Source organism: Thamnophis sirtalis, unplaced genomic scaffold (genome assembly GCF_051295495.1).
Source record: "Thamnophis sirtalis isolate CommonGarterSnake01/CBP01778 unplaced genomic scaffold, rThaSir2_p1.2 scaffold_4, whole genome shotgun sequence".
Lineage (NCBI taxonomy): Eukaryota > Metazoa > Chordata > Lepidosauria > Squamata > Natricidae > Thamnophis > Thamnophis sirtalis.
Window position 1 is genome coordinate 35,048,088 of NW_028261384.1, and position 19,359 is coordinate 35,067,446.

The 19,359-nt window shown below is 38.2% G+C and overlaps 1 protein-coding gene across 5 annotated transcripts in view; it reads right to left on the reverse strand.

Annotated features, from left to right (window-relative positions):
* The window catches only part of THSD7A (thrombospondin type 1 domain containing 7A), a 292,617-nt gene that overhangs the window by 97,903 nt on the left and 175,355 nt on the right, over positions 1 to 19,359 (reverse strand). For all 5 annotated transcript variants that reach the window (XM_087712745.1, XM_087712744.1, XM_087712743.1 and 2 more), the window contains exons 6-9: positions 18,659 to 18,840; positions 16,637 to 16,705; positions 15,345 to 15,500; positions 12,513 to 12,716 (exon numbers count right to left, since the gene is read on the reverse strand). In XM_087712745.1, the coding sequence (XP_087568871.1) occupies positions 12,513 to 12,716; positions 15,345 to 15,500; positions 16,637 to 16,705; positions 18,659 to 18,840 (611 nt within the window). The remainder of the gene's footprint in view (positions 1 to 12,512; positions 12,717 to 15,344; positions 15,501 to 16,636; positions 16,706 to 18,658; positions 18,841 to 19,359) is intronic.

A 19,359-nucleotide genomic window follows, 5' to 3' on the forward strand; every position in this document is an offset into this window, starting at 1 on the left:
GAACCACAATAATACCTAGACTCAGGAATACTAAGTCTATAGGTTTAGATCTTTCAGCCAACCAATGAATCATGGAAGAAACCAAAGTTAAATCATCTCTATATTGCTGCCAAGAAAACACTACAAATGTGTCCTTGCAACTAGCAGGAATCAATCTCAATTCAAGTATACATTTAACTTTTTTTTTGGCTGTAAAAGACTAATATGGTTACCTATCTTTATAATCCAATGATGTCCTATAGTATCTCCACTTTATGCCTCTGGTTTTTAATGAATAGGAAAAATAAAAGGAAGATGCTAATAAGCCTGTATCTTGGCAGTAAAGTATGGATATTTAGTCATTTGCTGTGAGAAAGGATGTTAGATTAAACGAGCATCACCAAAACCAAAAGAGCAGTTTTTAGGTTGTGATCTTGATTTCATCATTTTATAATATTCAGCTATTGCAGGAATTCATTTGAAAAATGGGCAGCAAATAAATGTAATAAATAAAATAAAATAACCTACCTCTTTGCAAAAATAAATGAATGAATGAATGAATGAATGAATGAATGAATGAATGAAATCAATTTTCTCTTGAAGGAAAAGGAAAGGAAGTTACAGAGTTGGCACCAATAAGATTAAAAAGGCCTAATTACATCTTACAGAGCATATATCTAAATGGTATAGTGAGAGTCTCAACCTATATCGTGCAATATAATTACGTGAAAGTTTATTACAATATTGTCCAAAGGGCATCAAATATTTTCAACCAATTATTTTCATTAAAAACATTTTCAAAACAGTATTTCTCTTTTTTTGCAAATGTTTCAGGAGCTAATGTTTATGGTAGACATAACTGATACAAAATTGCGGGTATCTTGTTCTTTCCTTAGTGCCCCTGATTTCCTACCTGAATTTACAATTATTTTTACAAATAAAAATAAATAATTTGTGGGCAGTAAAAACCTAGTATTTGTTTGCAAATGTTTATCTTATTAAAAAACATATTGATTCTAATAAATATAATTTTGTAGAGTTTTAGAAACTGCATTATCAGATTATTTGACGCCACAATTTATTGCAATGTAAGCGGGACAATCATTTACTAGTTGGATGGTCCAATCTTAAAAGGTGTGTGGTTCTTTTTATTATCATACATTTTTTAATTGTCCATTTTTGTTTCTATTACACACTTGAGTATTTGAGTATTTGAAAATTTATTTATAGGCCGCCCTTTTCCCTGGGGGGACTCAGGGCGGCTCACAACTCATGGGGAGGGGGATACAAACAATAGCACATAAAAGCAATACAGAATTAAAAATAAAGCACAACATTCATACCATTCGGGTGGGGGTGAGTTACATTCCTTAACCCCAGGTCTGACGGGATAGCCAGGTTTTAAGGGCTGTGCGGAAGGTCTGGAGGGTGGTGAGGGTACGAATCTCCACGGGGAGATCGTTCCAAAGGGTCGGAGCTACTACCGAGAAGGCTCTCCTCCGCGTAGTTGCCAATCGACACTGACTGGCAGATGGAACTCGGAGGAGGCCTAATCTATGAGATCTAATGGGTCGCGAGGAGGTAATTGGCAGAAGGCGGTCTCTCAAGTATCCAGATCCACTACTATGAAGGGCTTTATGGGTGGTAAGTAGCACCTTGAAGTGCACCCGGAGATCGACAGGTAGCCAGCGCAGCTCGCGGAGGATAGGTGTTATGTGGGTGTACCGAGGTGCACCCACAATCGCTCACGTGGCCGCATTCTGGACTAGCTGAAGTCGCCGGATGCTCCTCAAGGGCAGCCCCATGTAGAGCACATTGCAGTATTCCAGCCTAGAGGTCACAAGGGCACGAGTGACTGTTGTGAGAGCCTCCCGGTTCAGGTAGGGTCGCAACTGGTGCACCAGGCGAACCTGTGCAAATGCCCCCCTGGTCACAGCTGATAAGTGGTGGTCAAAGGTCAGCTGTGGGTCCAGGAGGACTCCCAGGTTGCGAACCCTGTCTGAGGGGTGTAATGTTTGACCCCCCAGCCTGAGAGATGGAACACTAACCAAGTTAGTGGGAGGGAAACACAACAGCCACTCGGTCTTATCCGGGTTGAGCACAAGCTTGTTAGCCCTCATCCAGTCCCTAACAGCCTCAAGGCCCCGGTTCATCACGTCCACCGCTTCATTGAGTTGGCACGGGGCGGACAGATACAGCTGGGTATCGTCCGCATATTGATGGTATCTTATCCCGTGCCGCCGAATGATCTCGCCCAGCGGTTTCATGTAGATGTTGAAAAGTAGGGGGGATAAGACCGAACCCTGCGGCACCCCATATGTTAGGGGCCTAGGGGTCGATCTCTGCCCTTCAACTAACACCGACTGTGACCTGTCCGAGAGGTAGGAGGAGAACCACTGCAAAACAGTGCCTCCCACCCCCACCTCCCGCAGTCGTCGCAGAAGGATACCATGGTCGATGGTATCGAAAGCCGCTGAGAGGTCAAGGAGAACCAGGATGGAGGCGTAGCCTGACTTTTACCCTCACTACCCAAAATGCTATCTCACAAAATAGTAAAATAAAAGCCTTTATATAATGAATGCTACTGAGCTACAACAAAGTGCTACCCTCGTCTTGCAAGATGGTATATTATTGTAATTTACTAGTGTCTGCAGAATATTACTGATTTCATTGGAATAAGAAAAACAACAGCGCCTTGCAAATTCTGCCCTCTGCTGTCTGAGGAAACTCGCCATCCTGTGCCCAACATTTGGGAAGCCAGGCTCTGCCTGTCACAAGCCAGGACAAAAGTGAGTGATGGAGGAGTATTACCTCCTTAAAAAACCTTGGTCCAGCTGGCGTGGCTGGTAGCACCTCATAAGGACCCATTTCCAGGATAACTGGAGAAGATGGCAGAAGAAAGCTCTATGCCCCAACGGCAGATAAAGCGGCAGAACTATCTTCTAGGAGAAGGGAAACTCTGATTACAAACCTCCACTGCCTTCTGGCATTTCCACTACTAAAAAAGACTTCAGGAGTCAACCTCGAGGCAAAATCTGGAGCTAGAGTCCCGGAGCAGTTCATGACTGTGTACAACCACGTTCTGATAACTCTTGCAACACAGCTGGAACCAATAGTATTGGCTCTACTATTCCATTGGACTACTTCAGCAATGTGGAGAGTGGGGGGATATGCTGCTTGGGTAACAGTCTATCCTTCATATTAATCAACCCAGGCCTCGTGCTGGAGAGGACACTCGAGCTTTGACCTCTTTCCAGAACACGATACCATGGTCTTTTGAGACTGAAGGATGCCAATACAATGCTGCCTGAGGATGTGACATTACAACCCATATAGAAAAGGGGTGGAGTTTGCATTATCATGTTGCTTTCATTGACATCCTACCTCTTACATGGAATCCACTTTTTTTACCTTTTGGGACAATGCTTAGCATGGCAATAAATATGTAAATTAGTACTATAATTATGTCAATAGAAGACCTGCAGCAAATTATGAGTAGAATGTATGTTTTCTAAACAGATGCCAAATAGAAAAAATAAAAAGCATTATACTTATCACAGATTTTTCATTTTTTTAAGACAAAAAAAAGACATATTGTTTAATCTTGGAGTGCACCATTTTAGGTTTGTTCTGCTATTCAGAAATATTAACACAGCATGGATTAATTTTTAGTTAACATCTTTATCCAAATAATATTCGTAAGATGAAAATTATTAATAGCATTGAGAAAGGGGATCCTTTTTCTTGTCTTTTACTCATCCCTGTAGCTGCTCTGACTATAAAAAACAGAATGACAAATGCTAGCACCATTCCTTGTCAACAAATTGGAATGATATAATAATGTAGCTGCAGTGACAAAAACAGGAATAGGGACAACAGCAATTCATCAAAGCCCCTTATGGTGAGGGGTAACTCTCAGGTCTTCTTCCTGTCTGCTTCAACCAGGATTAAAATTCCAATTGCTACCCTGTACTGTGGAACGAAATGGCAATCAGAAGCTTTCAACAGGAGCGCTGGAGGATAAATCTATTATCTCAGTATTGTCTGAATGGCTATAATGGCTTCTTTCCTTCCAACAAATTGAATAGACATGCTCATCCCTAATTATACACAACACCTCCTCAGACACTGCTATTTGAGCCTAATTGTAAAATAAGAGACCTCAGGTTTAAACATAATATCCCAGCTAATTATATTTCAAATACATTAAATGATTCAGAGAGCAGGAAAAAAGAGATGCTGATCTGTTTTATAGTCTCAGTTTACGGTAAAACAATGAAGTTAACCATAGAGCAGTGCCCGTCTTGCAATTTAAAATACCGGCTTCTTGCAGCGTGCTGCAAAGAAGCTTGGGGCAGAAAAACAGGCTGGGAATTACAATGACACTTAAAAGAACATATATCTCTTTGACTGCGTCTTATATCAGGTTTTGGTTTTAAAGCCTTGCTGTGTAATCTCATTAAGTTACATGCATTACTAGCTCTGGGAAGAGGTAACAAAACCAAGATCACTTCAGATAAAAGCTTCTTAAGTAAAGATCCTTTGCAGAGCCCACAGTGAAAGCTTGACTATGAATCAAGCTTTACCACTTTCCTTACATCCCTGCACAGCTGTGCTGCATCATATGCAGCAATTAGACAAACTCCTTAATAGACACCAACACACATAATTTGAACACAGTCTCAAACCTCAGAGTATATGCATGTAAAGCCATCAGGAGCTAAACAGGACTTAGACTTGAGAGGAAGTCAGTCCTTCTCCATTATAATACATAAATATTTTCATCCAGTTCAGTTATCTGTATATGCATGTGATTAGAGCTCTGAAATTTCTAGAGGGTTCTTCCTAGGATTTGATTTGAATCTGCAAACTGTGCATTTTAAAGCATATGTTCTAAACTTAAAGGACTGTTTGTCAATAACTATCTGCCTGCCGAATTTCAAACCAATTCCCTCAGCTACGGTGACCTATCACAGTTGTGAAAGGACATCAAAGATGGAATCATTCTTTTGATTATCTCTGGTAAAGGGACAAAATAGAGGAGGCAGTGAAGGAAAATAGCACTAGCAACCAACACACATACTCTTAAGAAGGCTAGCAGCTTCCTCCCCCATTTCATTCTTTTTCTCTCTACTCTATCTCTTTCTAACCATGTTCAAAAAAAGCTGCTTTCACAAGGTTACTGTTGGCATAAAGGAATTGAATGTGGCTAGATGAAAAGAAGGGCAATTATCTCACTTTCACATATATATAGAAAGAATCTAAAACAGCTGCCTCAAAATTCTTTCAGCAATATGAAGGACTAAATATATTCATTTCTAATGAAGACTACACAACATATTTATTTTGAGCTTTGCCATTAAGGAAATAGGCAAGACAAGATATGGTTTCAAGAGTTAGCATGTTATTCAAAATGTGTGATATCTGACAGTTGTAGTCATCACTTCACGCGTGAAAAAAACAGATAGTTTAACTTGTGTAAAGCAAATTACTATATCAATAGATGTTGAATATTAGACAGAAATAACATGTCTTAAAATATTTAATGTATTCATCAAATTAATAAACAATTGTAATTCATAAGTCTACCTTTACTAAAAGTATGGACATGAACAATGTTTCAAAATATCAAAGGCTACCATTTTATTTTTTTCTCTTTCTTTTCAGTACATGAGAAAATTATATAAAAAATAATAATCTGACAGTATTGGGCAAGGAATTCTGAAATAGAGGATGAACAAAATCAGAATTAGTTTAAGTGTTGAAGATAAAAACCTTATCTACATATTCATATCTATACTTTAGCTGAATAGTTAAAAATATGAGCAAGTCGTACATCTACACATGAAGCTTTTTCTTTCATCCATTTGTTAAGTAACTCAATTAATGTTATGAATAAAAGGATGAAGTTCACCTTGACTTCTAATTAGTACATCGTTCTCCAAACCAATTGATAACTGAAATTATGACTGTCACTGATATGGAAAGACTAAAAGTTAGATTACTAAAAAAAATGGTACAGTTAATGCTGGTTTTGATGAGATGAATCAAAAATCAAAATTAATTGGAGAGATGATGAAGAGATGATATCTATGGTTTCTATCATTGTATAATATTTCCAAAAGCTGCATTTTAGTAGACAATGCAATGAAAGAAACTGATTAATTGAAATGGCAAACCAAGTCCATGTGAAATGTTCACCAACCCTAAGCCCAATACAGTCAAAGCAAGATATGCTTTATAATAGGAACACACACACTTTTTTTTTCTGGGGAGAAATTCATGTCTGAGTTTTTTACTAGTAAGTTTAGGAGAGAGAATAGAATGGCAGTTTGGAAAAAAAATGTGTTTTCTGTTCCTTTATACTTAATTGCAATTACATTTAAATGCAATTAATATGATTATTCTCCAATCAATGCTTAATAATTTCTATCTTCCTTTACATTAAAAAATAGTATATTAACTACCATTTTAAAAGCTCATTGGGATTGTATTTTGAGTACTAGATAGATTGTGTTTGATAACTGTATTTTATAAAAGTTGGACATTAGAATTCCCTGCAAAATACAAAGTCAATACATCCTCTGTCTGTAGACCTACATGCCATACCTTTCCTGCCCATAGCACCAAATCATAACACAATGGCTGGGGGGAGGAGGAGAGTTCCCCAACTTTTTGCAGTCAACCAGATAGATATTTTACAAAGCTTCTTCCGCTTCACCAAAACCCCTATCAACAAGCCTTTGGGGCGGGGGAGGCAGAAATGACATATTGTGACGGAAATTATCTCAGTTATTTAACTGAGATAAGAATCAAATAAACAATTATTCATTGCTGTTTCTACAGTAGAAGAGATATCAATTTTGTATTTGGAAGTTCCTAACTCACTTTAAATTTTCTTCTCCTTTCAACCACTCATTTTCCATGCTTAAAATTGATTTGTAATATTTTGATGTCCACTTGTATGAAGAATGATTATAGATATGCTTTGGATTTCTGCATCATCTTTTAGAGCAGGGGTGTCAAATTTGTGTGTTCAAGGTGTTGTCACGTGATGTATCATGACTTTTCTCCCTTCACTAAACTGGGTGTGGACCTGGCCAGCATGTGATGCATCTGGCCCGCAAGCCACGAGTTTGATAACCCTGTTTTAGAGCAACAATTACATAGGCAAGTATGGAATTATTATGTTTTGTCAAATGTGTACTTCATTTATATTCTCTACACACACACATACACACACACACACACTATATTGCCAAAAGTATTTGCTCATCCATCTACATAATCAGACTCAGTTGTAAGTGAATACTTTTGGTAATATAGTGTATATGTTTTCGTAGATTTTCACGAGTGTAGGTATGCTGGTCTTGTTGTATTCGGGTCTTTTCCTGTGTAAGATTGATATTGTTTTTGGCAAGGTCCCACTTGCCATCTCCTGTAGATGGGAGGTATCGTCACATTTATTCATGTTGTGGGAATGTTTTTCTATTTCGATGGCTTCCATGATTATTCTCTTGTTGAAGTGTTCAGTTTTGGAACTAAAACCAAATTAATCTCCAAAACTGAACACTTCAACAAGAGACAATACCTCCCACCTACCAGAAATCTGGAAACCAGGCCTAGTCAACAAATGAGCCCCACCCACCACCTAGGTTGTTACACACAGCCAGCACCTCAGCCACACAGGATGATATGAAACAGTCGACCAATCTACAAACATCAACTTCATATATCAATAAGGATGCAACTACACAGCCAATCAATCTACTTAGAGCAACAAAGCCAGCACTCCACATCCACCCACCAAGATTTATAGAGAGATGGCAGCTCCAACCACACTTTACTCGCACAAACACAAAGCTGAAAACACCAGGCAGAAGATGGCAAGTGAAACCTCGCCGAAACGTTGCCAAGACAATCTCAATCTTACACGGGAAAAGAGACGAATACAACAAGACCAGCATATTCGGGTCCTTTCATGTGTAAGATTGAGAGATCTTGGCGACGTTTCGACGAGGTCCCCCTTGCCATCTTTGGCTTCGTGCTTGTGCAAGCAAAGTGTGATTGGCTCCGAATTTGCGGTCTGGCTATGTGTTCATGGGGTGTGTCAGGTTTTTTTGTGTGAGGGTCGGAGAGATGGGTTTGGGTTTGAGTCTGGTGAGGGTGATTGGTGGTGGTGTCCTGTGTTGTTCTGAGTCCAGTGTCGGTTTTTGTGGCTGGGACTCGTTTGTTGACTAGGGCTAGTTTCCAGAGGTCTGGTAGGCGCGAGGTATCATCACGTTTATTCATTTGTGGGGGTTTTTCTCTATTTTGATGGCTTTGAAATCATCCAGATGCCCCAAACTCTTTGGCCTCCCCAAGATACACAAAGAAGGAACACCACTCAGACCATAGTCAGCTCCATAGGTTCACCTCTACAGAATCTTGCCAAATTTCTTGCCAAACATCTTCAGCCCTATACAGAATCCATCACCTCACATGTACAAAATTCACTCCACTTCATAGAAGTGTCATATCCCTCTTCACCCAAGTGCCTATTAAAGAAGCCTTGACAGCTGTCCAAAACAAATACAACCTCCCTAAGCACATCCTAGATCTGACCAACCACTGCCTAACCAACACATACTTCATCCACAATGGACAAAGATATAAATAGATAGAAGGAGCACCTATGGGATCACCCCTTTCATCCATCATCGCAAACCTATACATGGAACATTTTGAAACTAACACCTTAGATAAATCTGAACACAAACCCAAACTCTGGCTTAGATATGTAGATGACACTTTCGTAATTTGGCCACATGGAAAGGAAAAACTGGACAACTTCCTGACACATCTCAACAGCCTAACCCCAAAATACAATTTATTATGGAAATAGAAGCTAATAACCAACTTTCCTTTCTGGACGTCCTAATCTACAAACAAAAAACCCAATGGCTCCCTAGGAGACACCATCTATCGGAAAAAAACACACAACAACCACTACTTAAATGCACAATCCCATCACCACCCTGCACAGATCAACTCCATAGCCAAGACCCTCATCTCCAGAACCACTGTTTGGTGGTGGCGTCCTGTGTTGTTCTGGGTCCAGTGTTGGTTTTCGTGGCTGGGACTCATTTTATGACTAGGTCTACTTTTCAGATGTCATCACAAGAATGCAGTCAGAAAAGAAGAAAAAACTGCCTCCCTTTTCCAGCACCTTAAAGCAACAGGACATTAAACTGATTTTGAAGGAACCAAATTAATCTCCAAAACTGAGCACTTCAACAAGAGAATAATTATGGAAGCCATCAAAATAGAGAAACACCCCCACAACATGAATAAATGTGACGATACCTCCCGCCTACCAGACATCTGGAAACTAGCCCTAGTCAACAAACGAGTCCCATGCACAAAAACCGATGCTGGACCCAGAACAATACAGGACGGCAACACCAATCACCCTCATCAGACTCAAACTTAAACCCATCCCATAGACGAAATGCAACCACCATCCAGAAGCCAAACCACGGCGGCATCAACTATTGCACCCCTCTCTGACCCCCACACAAAGCAAACGGATACATGCCATGAACACATGGCCAGACTGCAAACTTGGAGCCAAACCAAAGCCCAGGATGTTACATCACAGCCATCTGCTCAGGACATTACATCACAGAACTCAGGAGGTTACAATGCAAAAGCTCAGGATGTTACAAAGCAGCCAACCTCCCAGGATGTTGCAGTACAGGACTCAGGATATTACTACACTAGAGCTCAGGATGTCATCACACAGCCCATTACCCAGGTCGTTACAACACAAAAGACTAATGGGCACACAGCTAATAGCCACACAGGCTGTTACGAAACAGCCGACTAATCTGCATACATCAACTCCATCAACTAATCAAGATGTAACAACACAGCCAACCAACCCGCTTACTGCAACAAAGCCAGCACTCTACACCCACCCACCAGTCTTTATAGAAAGGCGGCAGTTCTGATCACACTTTGCTCACACAAGCACGAAGCCGAAGGCACCAGCCTGAAGATGGCAGGTGGGACCTCGTCGAAATGTCGCCAAGATACTCTCAATCTTATAAGGTAAAAGACCCGAATACGCCAAGACCTGTATACCTGTACCCGTGAAAATCTATGAAAACAAACGTGTGTGTGTGTGTGTGTGTGGTGTGTGTGTGTGTGTGTGTGTGTGATTAGTATATATATAGCTTAGTGGCTAACACAACTGCCTGATATGTAACACAGCCCAGATTCAATTCCCAGTAACGGTATGGCTAGCTGGTGAGAGCTAAATAGCTTGAAATACATCTATACTAGTCTCCCTTTATTTATTTATCAGCACAAATGTAACACACACACACACACACACACACACACACACACATATATATGGAGAGAGAGAGAGAGAGAGAGAGAGAGAGAGAGAGAGAGAGAGAGAGAGAGAATAAGAAAAATATGTGCTTACTTTAGCTACTTACATAAAAAAATAAAACATTAGAAGTGAATTCTTAATTTCCCTAGAAGAGACCCAATTCAACTGTTCAGTCAAATCTAGAGCCACTGCACAAGACTACATTACAAATCTGTGTGTGCAACTAATCAACTTCAATTCCGTCTTCCCAATTTAATTATAAAACATTGGCGGAACAGTTAAATATGTACCAAGTGACCTTTTGCCTCAACCTGTCTGAAGCAGTTACAAGGCTTCTGGCTCGGCAATGATTTGTACAATCAGTTGTATTTTACAGACAGTTGGACTATCCAACAACATTACTATCAGAAGCGCTCATGACCTTAGCCTTTATGCCAAGCTGCTGCTTGTGCAGCACAAGGAACTCCCAGTAATTAGATCTACAATACATCACACATAAAAGTGGGGTAAGGTTTGATTGTGTGGTTGTAGACTTAATTATGATTTTTTTAACCACTTCCCCCATAGATACTCTGTATTTAACTATCAGGTACATTTACTCATGATTTCGATTCATGGTATTTGTCATTTTCCTATTTTCTTATTGTGCTGTAACTGATTTGGGAGTAGAACTTAAGGGACTCTGTCTCTTCTATACAGAATTTTTTTTTTTTTTAGTTGAGTGCTAAGTGTCTCTCCCTTTATCTGAAGTCTGGGTAGTCTGAGCAAACTGCCAAGCTTTTTCTATAGGAGCTCTCATATTCTGAAAATAACTTCCTTAAAATATATTTTAAGATAGAGAGAGAGATGAGAGAAATGAGAGAGAGGAGGGGGGAGAGAGGGCGGGTGGGAGAGAGAGAGAGCTGAGAGGGAGAGAGAGAGAGAGAGAGAGAGACCTGTTTCCCACAGAAAACACCGGGAGCCACAAACCTGGGGAGGGTCATGTGACTATGTGAGAGTGAGTTATGCCAAGTTGGCCACATCCACCCATGTTTTGTGCCTCCCTGTGTTTTCTTTTTCTGTTTAAGGTTGCAAACCCCTGGTGTAGTAGTTGAGGTGCCTAGAAATTCTAGTCCTGCCTTAGGCAGGAAGGATGGGTGAAAATTATTTCCTTCAGTCCAACCCACCTCACAGGATTGCTTTGCAGAGAAAAGAGAATTATGTATGTCACTGTGAGGTGTTCAAAATAGAGGTGGGATGTAAGCATTATGATTATTTTATGTTCCTATCCTATTATAACTACAACTATCAGTGGCTAATGTTAGAAGAGAGAGACACAATTTTACTTGAAATATGATTTCAACTGAAATGTATTGAATTTTTAATAATAAAATCAAAGAAATGTTTACACAAAATTTCCATTTTGCTTTTCTCTTTTTAAAACAGATTTTAATTAAATAAAATTTGAAATTGAGATTTCTTTTTCTTTCCACATGATTCTAAAGTCCCTTCTATTAAAGACGATAAGAAATAAATTCAGATACCTTTGTATAATCTGGCCTTAGATAAAAAGCACATTATTTATGATAAGTGAGTGTAAAACTCACATCATATCCTATTTCAGAGAAATCAGTTGCTTCCTGCCAACCATCAAACTACCATCAGCATAAATGCTTCATTTCTGCAAAAGATATAGTGATCATCCATATTTGGTTCATGATTTAGATTAATGTCTATCCAGTTTTCATTTCTTGAAAACAGAAAATCTATTAATGTTAAATTTTAGAACATGAACAATCAATGCATTTCTAAATTACACCAAATTTCTAATTTACAATTATTGATTGAAGATTAAGAAGATAGAAGAACAACATATCCATGGTCCAGAGGTGTACATCAGAACTGAGTACTTGTTTTAAGTTTCCTTCAACAAATTGTCATTTCAGACCTTCGATTCTAATTCTATATCCTCCTAGTAACTCTATAATAATCACATGGGACAATTTCATTCACAATGTTTTTTCTGTTCAGATGATGAACTGATGACTATCATGTCCAAATAAAAATAAAATTATCTGATACTATATGTAGGCATGGTATATGGTTATCATGCAATAGATTTGAACTCTAATCAATGAATGTCAAACTTCAGGATGCTAATTAGACAACTTACCATCACTGCTTATGCAGACTACTTGAGGCACTTGTGTACCAGGCCCACAATCTTTCTCATTATCTGGAATACACTCATCCAGGCTCACTATTTTCCATTCATAGCAAGAAGGCTCTTCACACGGGATCGCTTCAACCAAATGAGGGCAGTTGCCAGTACCTCCTGTGGGTTCATTTTTGATGCGACGCTTTCTTAATTTAAAACCTTAAGTTTCCAAAATAAGAAACAATTATTTTGGTTTTATATATGACAAAAACATTTTTAATCCATTCTACAACTCGATATGCTACAAATAGCTATTGTAAGCTATTTCTTATAACTGCATGATAACATACAACTGGGGAGGTAAACTTGTCATTGTTTATCCCCCAAAACCACAATAATATATCAATCATAGAAGACACTATTTTACTTATTATTGCCCAAGGGACAAGCGGTAAAACAATCCCCATAGCTTCACTACTTTTATTCTCACATTAGCCCTGTGGAGAAAGCTAAAAAAAAGAGACAATACCATTTGATAACCTAGTGAGCATCAGGGTTAATGGAAGATCTGTTACTTTTGTCTTCCTGAATTTGAATTGTGATACTTCAATTACATAATCAAAGTTTAGGGATTTTCCATGTATTCTAAAACAAGCATGAATACAATTAATAGTGCTCAGGTAACTTGAACAACATGAGTAAGAAGTATGTGTGGAATCACAGGGATGTATTAAGAGGTGCCATGCAGGTCAAGTATGGCAAATGGGGAATAGTACAAATAAAGAAGAATGCATGGCAGATGCATGGATGTTTGAGAGGTACTGCTCTGGTCAAGGATAGCACATAGAGTGGGGGTCAGTGGAATAGCAAAAGCACTTAGACTTATATACCACTTTACAATGCTTTACAGCCCTCTCTAAGTGGTTTATAGAGTCAGCATATCACCCCCCCCCCAACAAAACAATCTGGGTCCTCATTTTAATGACCTAGGAAGGATGGAAGGATGAGTCAATCTTGAACCTGGTGAGATTTCAACTGCCAAATTACAGGCAGACAGCGGTCAGCAGAAATAGCCTGCAGTACTGCATTCTAACCATTGTGCCACCGTGGCTGTTTGAGTTTGTCAGGGTGCCTGAGTTGCTTGTGTGAAGAGGTGTTGCATGGGCCAGGAAGGGTGTATGTTAGTGTATATGAAGTACTATGTGGGTCAGGAAAGATGCATGGGGAGGCAGCACAGGTCAGTGAGTGTGAAGGAGAGTACCATGGACTAGAAAAGTTACGCACAGTTATGCAACACTGAAACTGGTAGAGAAAGTGAGGGATTGTGAGCCTGGCTGAAAAACTGTCAAATGGCATTGAAAATGAAGATCATGTGATTCCAGCAATACCTCAGCAGTACAACAGCAGCAGCAGCCACCAGTAGCACTGACACAGCACAACTTTCTCAAATTTCATTACTTTGGGCTTCAAGTGTCTTAAATTTTGGATATATTCTTTTACATTAGTCCAGTTGAGCTACTTTGGTTCAAAAACTGTTGCCCTATTATGCTCTGTTTAGCCCAATTAAAAATCACAACAACTAGAGTTTTAGTAATAAACTAGATTTTCTGAGGGGAAAATATGTTTCAGGATAAAAGAATAAACTGAGCATGAAAAGCATAAAAACCAACATTTAAATTGGTAAGAAGAAAAGGGAAGGAAGAGAATGCCAACTTGGAAGAGAAGAATATTTTGAAAATCTGAAAATGTAGAGATATAACACTGATAGAGAATAGAAAGAAAGAGGATTAAGAATGATAAATACTGAAGGAGGATATAAAGGGATTTGTAGAGATTATAATAGTTTACAAGCAGCAGCAAATGAAAGCAAAAAAAGAGAAAAACCTAATAATGAGAGCAGAAAGATTTTCTAATAGCTAAGAGGGCACCTCAAAGACAATTGTGTAATACCTCTCTCTACTGCTATGTAAAAATTCACGGATTTACCTTCCTAATATTAGAATTTAAAGGAGTTTTATCTTTCTGGAGGAAGAGTAATAGAAAGACTAGATCTCCCACCCATATTCCTTCTTATTCCTATACAATAACTGTCACAAAACAACTAATGAAATATTTATATAGATTTGCTTGCTTATATGTTTCTCAATTAGGGCTCAGTTCTTTTGTCCTTGGAAGGTATTATAGGAAGTCTAGATATTTTTAAATTTCCTCTTCCAAAATAGAAAGAACGAGCTCTCATTCTAGAGAGGAACATAAGTAATTAATGCTTAGAGCGAGGAATTTGTACCCTTTCTATGTTACAATTCACCAGGATTAGTTGCACCACACTCCCGAATGTGGCATTTCTTTATTAGCAGGAAGATCTTCGTAGACTAATATCAAAACACTGTTTGGGTAAAGTATAATACAACTCATGAAGCAGGATGGGTTGCTGCTGGTTTTATTACCAGTTTGCAACCCCAGAGCACACCAGATGTGTGATATTCAATGTAAATTGTTGTTTGCGCATGCGCAAACAACAATTTACAGTGAACTACGCATGCACAATCACTAAAAAAACATAATGGTGATGGCCCAGTGGTGGTGAGGGAACCAGTTTGGAGGCATAGCAAGCCTACTTGCTGCCGGTTCTGCAACCCAGGCTTGAATTCCACTACTGTTCAGCTGAACCAGCAGCAACCCATCTCTGTCATGGAGATATACAGTCTATCAAAATAAGTGGAAAGAGAAACTATAAAAACCATGAATTGTAAGAAGATCTAGAAAAGAAATCATAAGAAATTATGAATCCATTAATCTGCCTTAACCAAGTATGCAGCAAAAATAACACTCAGAAAATTTACCTACCCTTTTTGGCTTGCTGGTCCTCACAGTTTTCAAAGGTACACAGTCCCCATGCTGACCAAGCTGATACCTCACACTCTATGGGACAGGGGATGTGGCACAGTTGGGTAGTGCTGGGAGTATTGCCTGTGCACAGTTTCCAATCCACAGGTTTAGAAGCTGTAAAAGACAAAACATGAAGGGTTTTGTTTGTAAATATAAAGTCAGCTTTGTTGGGGGGGGGGGGGGAGACACAACAAAAAAGTCAAGAAAGTAATAACCTCTGTCTTTGATCTTATCCAGTTGAAACACAGTCAATGAATTCTACTAGACTAAATTTACTCAGCATTATGGAAAGCAGAAATGTCTAGAAAACCTAGACGGTGTGGTGCCATTGTTTTAAAATAATGTGGATTGTGGCAGTGGGCATTCTAAGGAGACAATGAGATTCATGGATCTGGAAACTGCAACCTGTGAAGAATGCCACCTCCAGAATATTATTTGGATTATTTCACCTTGTACATGTACTTTTGTTAAAGTATCTCTTTATTTTGCCACCAAACCAGATGACTGATTGACTGATTCCTAAACAATTCAGGAACTGGTTGCCTGGAAGAGACTAGTCAAATTTATCAAGGCTGCTCTCTACTCTTTAGCTTCTAAATTGCTGTTTGGTAGCCACATGAAGACAACTCTTCTCTAAAGGATGAATTGCCCTTTGAAATGACATGCTCTTTTGTATATATCATGTTCCAGTTCTAATATACTTTAGGTACTTTTTAAAACTTTTCCTTTGTGTCATTGTTCACATAAACCTAAAAGAAGCCAGATAATTATATTTACCATTTTTCAACTAGTAATATTCCAGTTTTTACTGTCTTTTATTTCACATTTTCTGTTCTTATTTCACTCTAGGTATGTTAAACTACTTCAATTATTTTAAATAAATGCTTAAAAAAATTAACACCTAAAATAATAAAAGCCACTAAAGAATTACATGCCTAGCAGCAACTTTCCATTCTTATGCTTTTTATAACAGCCTTCTAGTAGTGTACTTAATTTTTACTAGTAAAATTCCTAATCTGTGCATATTGGAACCTCCATGCTGAAGTATAATTGCATACACTTTTAATATTTGTATTCATAATACAAACTCTTTAAACTGAAAGCCCAAGTAGTCCAGATGCATAGAAATCCTAACCCAGATGCAGATAAATTCTTTGATAGGTCTGTAATTATAGCCCCACAGTCTATTCATCTATAGAAAAATGACCCCTACAAGATATTTGATTGGAACTTCAACGTGAATGACATACCTGTTATTTCAAAAGTGATGGATAGAAGTGGAGCAGCACTAGTTTTTGATGTTCTCTGGGATTGACTTTCTGAAAAAATGTGGACAAAGACTCAATGAATACCAGAAAAGGAGGGGATAGCTCTAGATTCAAATTATTTGACCCATAGTTTATACTTGTGGTGTGGCATTCACAGTGGAACAGTAGGATACCCAAAAAACAAAAACAAAACCCAACACTTACTGTTTTGTGACCAGATTTTATTTAGGCACTTTCCCCCTTCTAATAAAATATAGAGGAAACCCATTATAATTAGCCCTAATGAGAACATCCTGCTCCCTGCAGACTTATAAATTTAATGTTTGTCGTTTTATTAGTTGAATCTCTGAGGAAATAAAAGGTTCCTTTCTATAAGCAGTCAATGATTTCTTATATTTAAAAGGGTTTTCTGTTTCACAGAATTTAAAGGCCAGACAGGCTTTGTTTTTCCTGTTACAGCCCAATGAAGATATATCTTATGCTAACTGATACAAACAAAGAGGTCTTAAACTATGGAAATTCAGTCTTTCAGGTTAAAAACAAATTCCTAGAAACAGAAATACATTTTTCCCAGTGAAGGGTTTGATTGGTTGTTGTTGTAGTTTTGTTTGCAAATATTCTATATCATCCCATTACCTTTTATAGAAATTATAAGCAAAAAGTATAGTATTTTGACCTAAATCACTGTATTACACCGAAAGTTAGCTACCTAGTCTTCTAGGTATTCTTCCAAGTACATTATATATTGAATTATATGTAGATGGATTGGATTGTGGGCTTCTAAGCAAGATTCAGATAAAAATAAAATAAATCAATTCTCTGTTCCTGAAATATAGTATCTAGATTATTATTATTTTTAAAAATGTATGCAACCTAATGCATTTAATATAATCTGAGTGTTTTAGATTATTCTAAACTGGAAACCACATGTATTGATTACAATTTGCGATTTAGAAATTATTTTACAATGTTATAGAAAAAACAAAGAATATGATACTATATGATTTTTCCTCCTACTCAGACCATACTCCACATGCCTATATTTCTCCTAATTATTAAGATTGTATCCTCCATGAATTTTAGGATTTTCTGTTGTTATTATTCTATGACATTTGAATATATCAAACTTGGGGAGGCTGACTTTTTTTTACAAATACAATTTCCTGGAATATATTCTTATGTAATTCCTCACAAAATTAAATGGGGATCATTTACTCAGTTATGATATGTTTCTGCAATTTATGTGCATATCTGTGTATGTGTATCTGTGTATCTAATCCCAAGCGGTCACACATCTAGGTGAATGCCTGGGTAGGTCTTTCAGTTTGGGAAACCAAGCAAAATCCACCACTGCATACAAGAAGAGCAGAGAGATTGTAGTTAAAGAGTATGACTTTCCTCCAGCCTACTTCTTGAATTCATGACAGCCAGGGATATCTGCAGGGTGTGGTTAAAAAAGACACTCCTAAAGGTAAAGATTTCCCACACACATATGTACTAGTTGCTCCCGACTCTAGGGGCATCATCATTTCAAAGCCAAAGAGCCTTTGAAGATGTCTCCATGGTCCTATGGCCGGCATGACTAAATGCCGAAGGTGCATGGAACGTTGTTACCTGCCCACCAAAGGTGGCCCCTACTTTTCTACTCACATTTTTTAAATGCTTTCGAACTGCTAGGTTGGCAGAAGCTGGGACAAGTAATGGGAGCTCACCCTGTTTTGTGGCACTACTTCAAACCACTGAACTGCCGACCTTTCAATCGCCAAGCTCAGTTTTTTAGCCATCGAGCCACTGCATCCCACATAGACACCCCTAGTGGCAGGCAAATGAAATACGTGAACCATAATTTTTCTTGATTCATAGCTAACATTATTAACTATAATGCCACAGGTTTTCATGAATGTCAAAGATCAAAAATATATTTCAGAAATAAAATATAGTTTTAAAAGAATAAAAAAATCTACTTTAGAAGATTTAGCTTCCATGATAATGAGATGTTCATACCTTTTTTTTCCTTGAGTGTATTTAAATAAGAGAGGAGATTTTCATTCGCTTGCACACAATACATCTCCCGAGTCTGAATCCCACCCCCACAAAGAGATGTTTGATTTCCTCTTCGCTTATCCTGTTGACTAAGTAAAGGGTCAATGCGACATTCTGTCCATTCTGTGGTCCTCCAGCCATATCTAAAGAACAACAATAATGAAAAAGGAGATAAATGCACAATGAAATAACATGAAGAATTCTTCCAGAAAGATGACTCCCAATGTTACTAATTAAGTGGCTCTCTCTTCTGATTTCACAAAAGTTATTTCTTATTCTTAAGAAAAAAATGAAAGAAGATGGAAGAAAACCAGATTATTCAGCCAATTTGGACCCGTTCACCTGAACCGCTAGTGGAAATCATAGGTTGGTCTGCCCACCTGCCCCAGCTCTATGCCATCCTATTTAGGGACGTTTTCAAGCCATGCACATGCATGGAAGCCACACACGCAATCAAAGTGCAAGTTTTGTTTTAATTACTAGAATTGAATTTTCAATTAGTTACAACAGGTTGTAACATTATGTAAAATTAATGACACTGATTAATTAAATTTCAGATCCTATTGAAATGACTTGAACATATTTGGAAGCCATAGACTTGTGATATTATTTTGGCCTCAGATACTTTCAGTCCATTTAATTGTGCAAAAAACCATTAATAC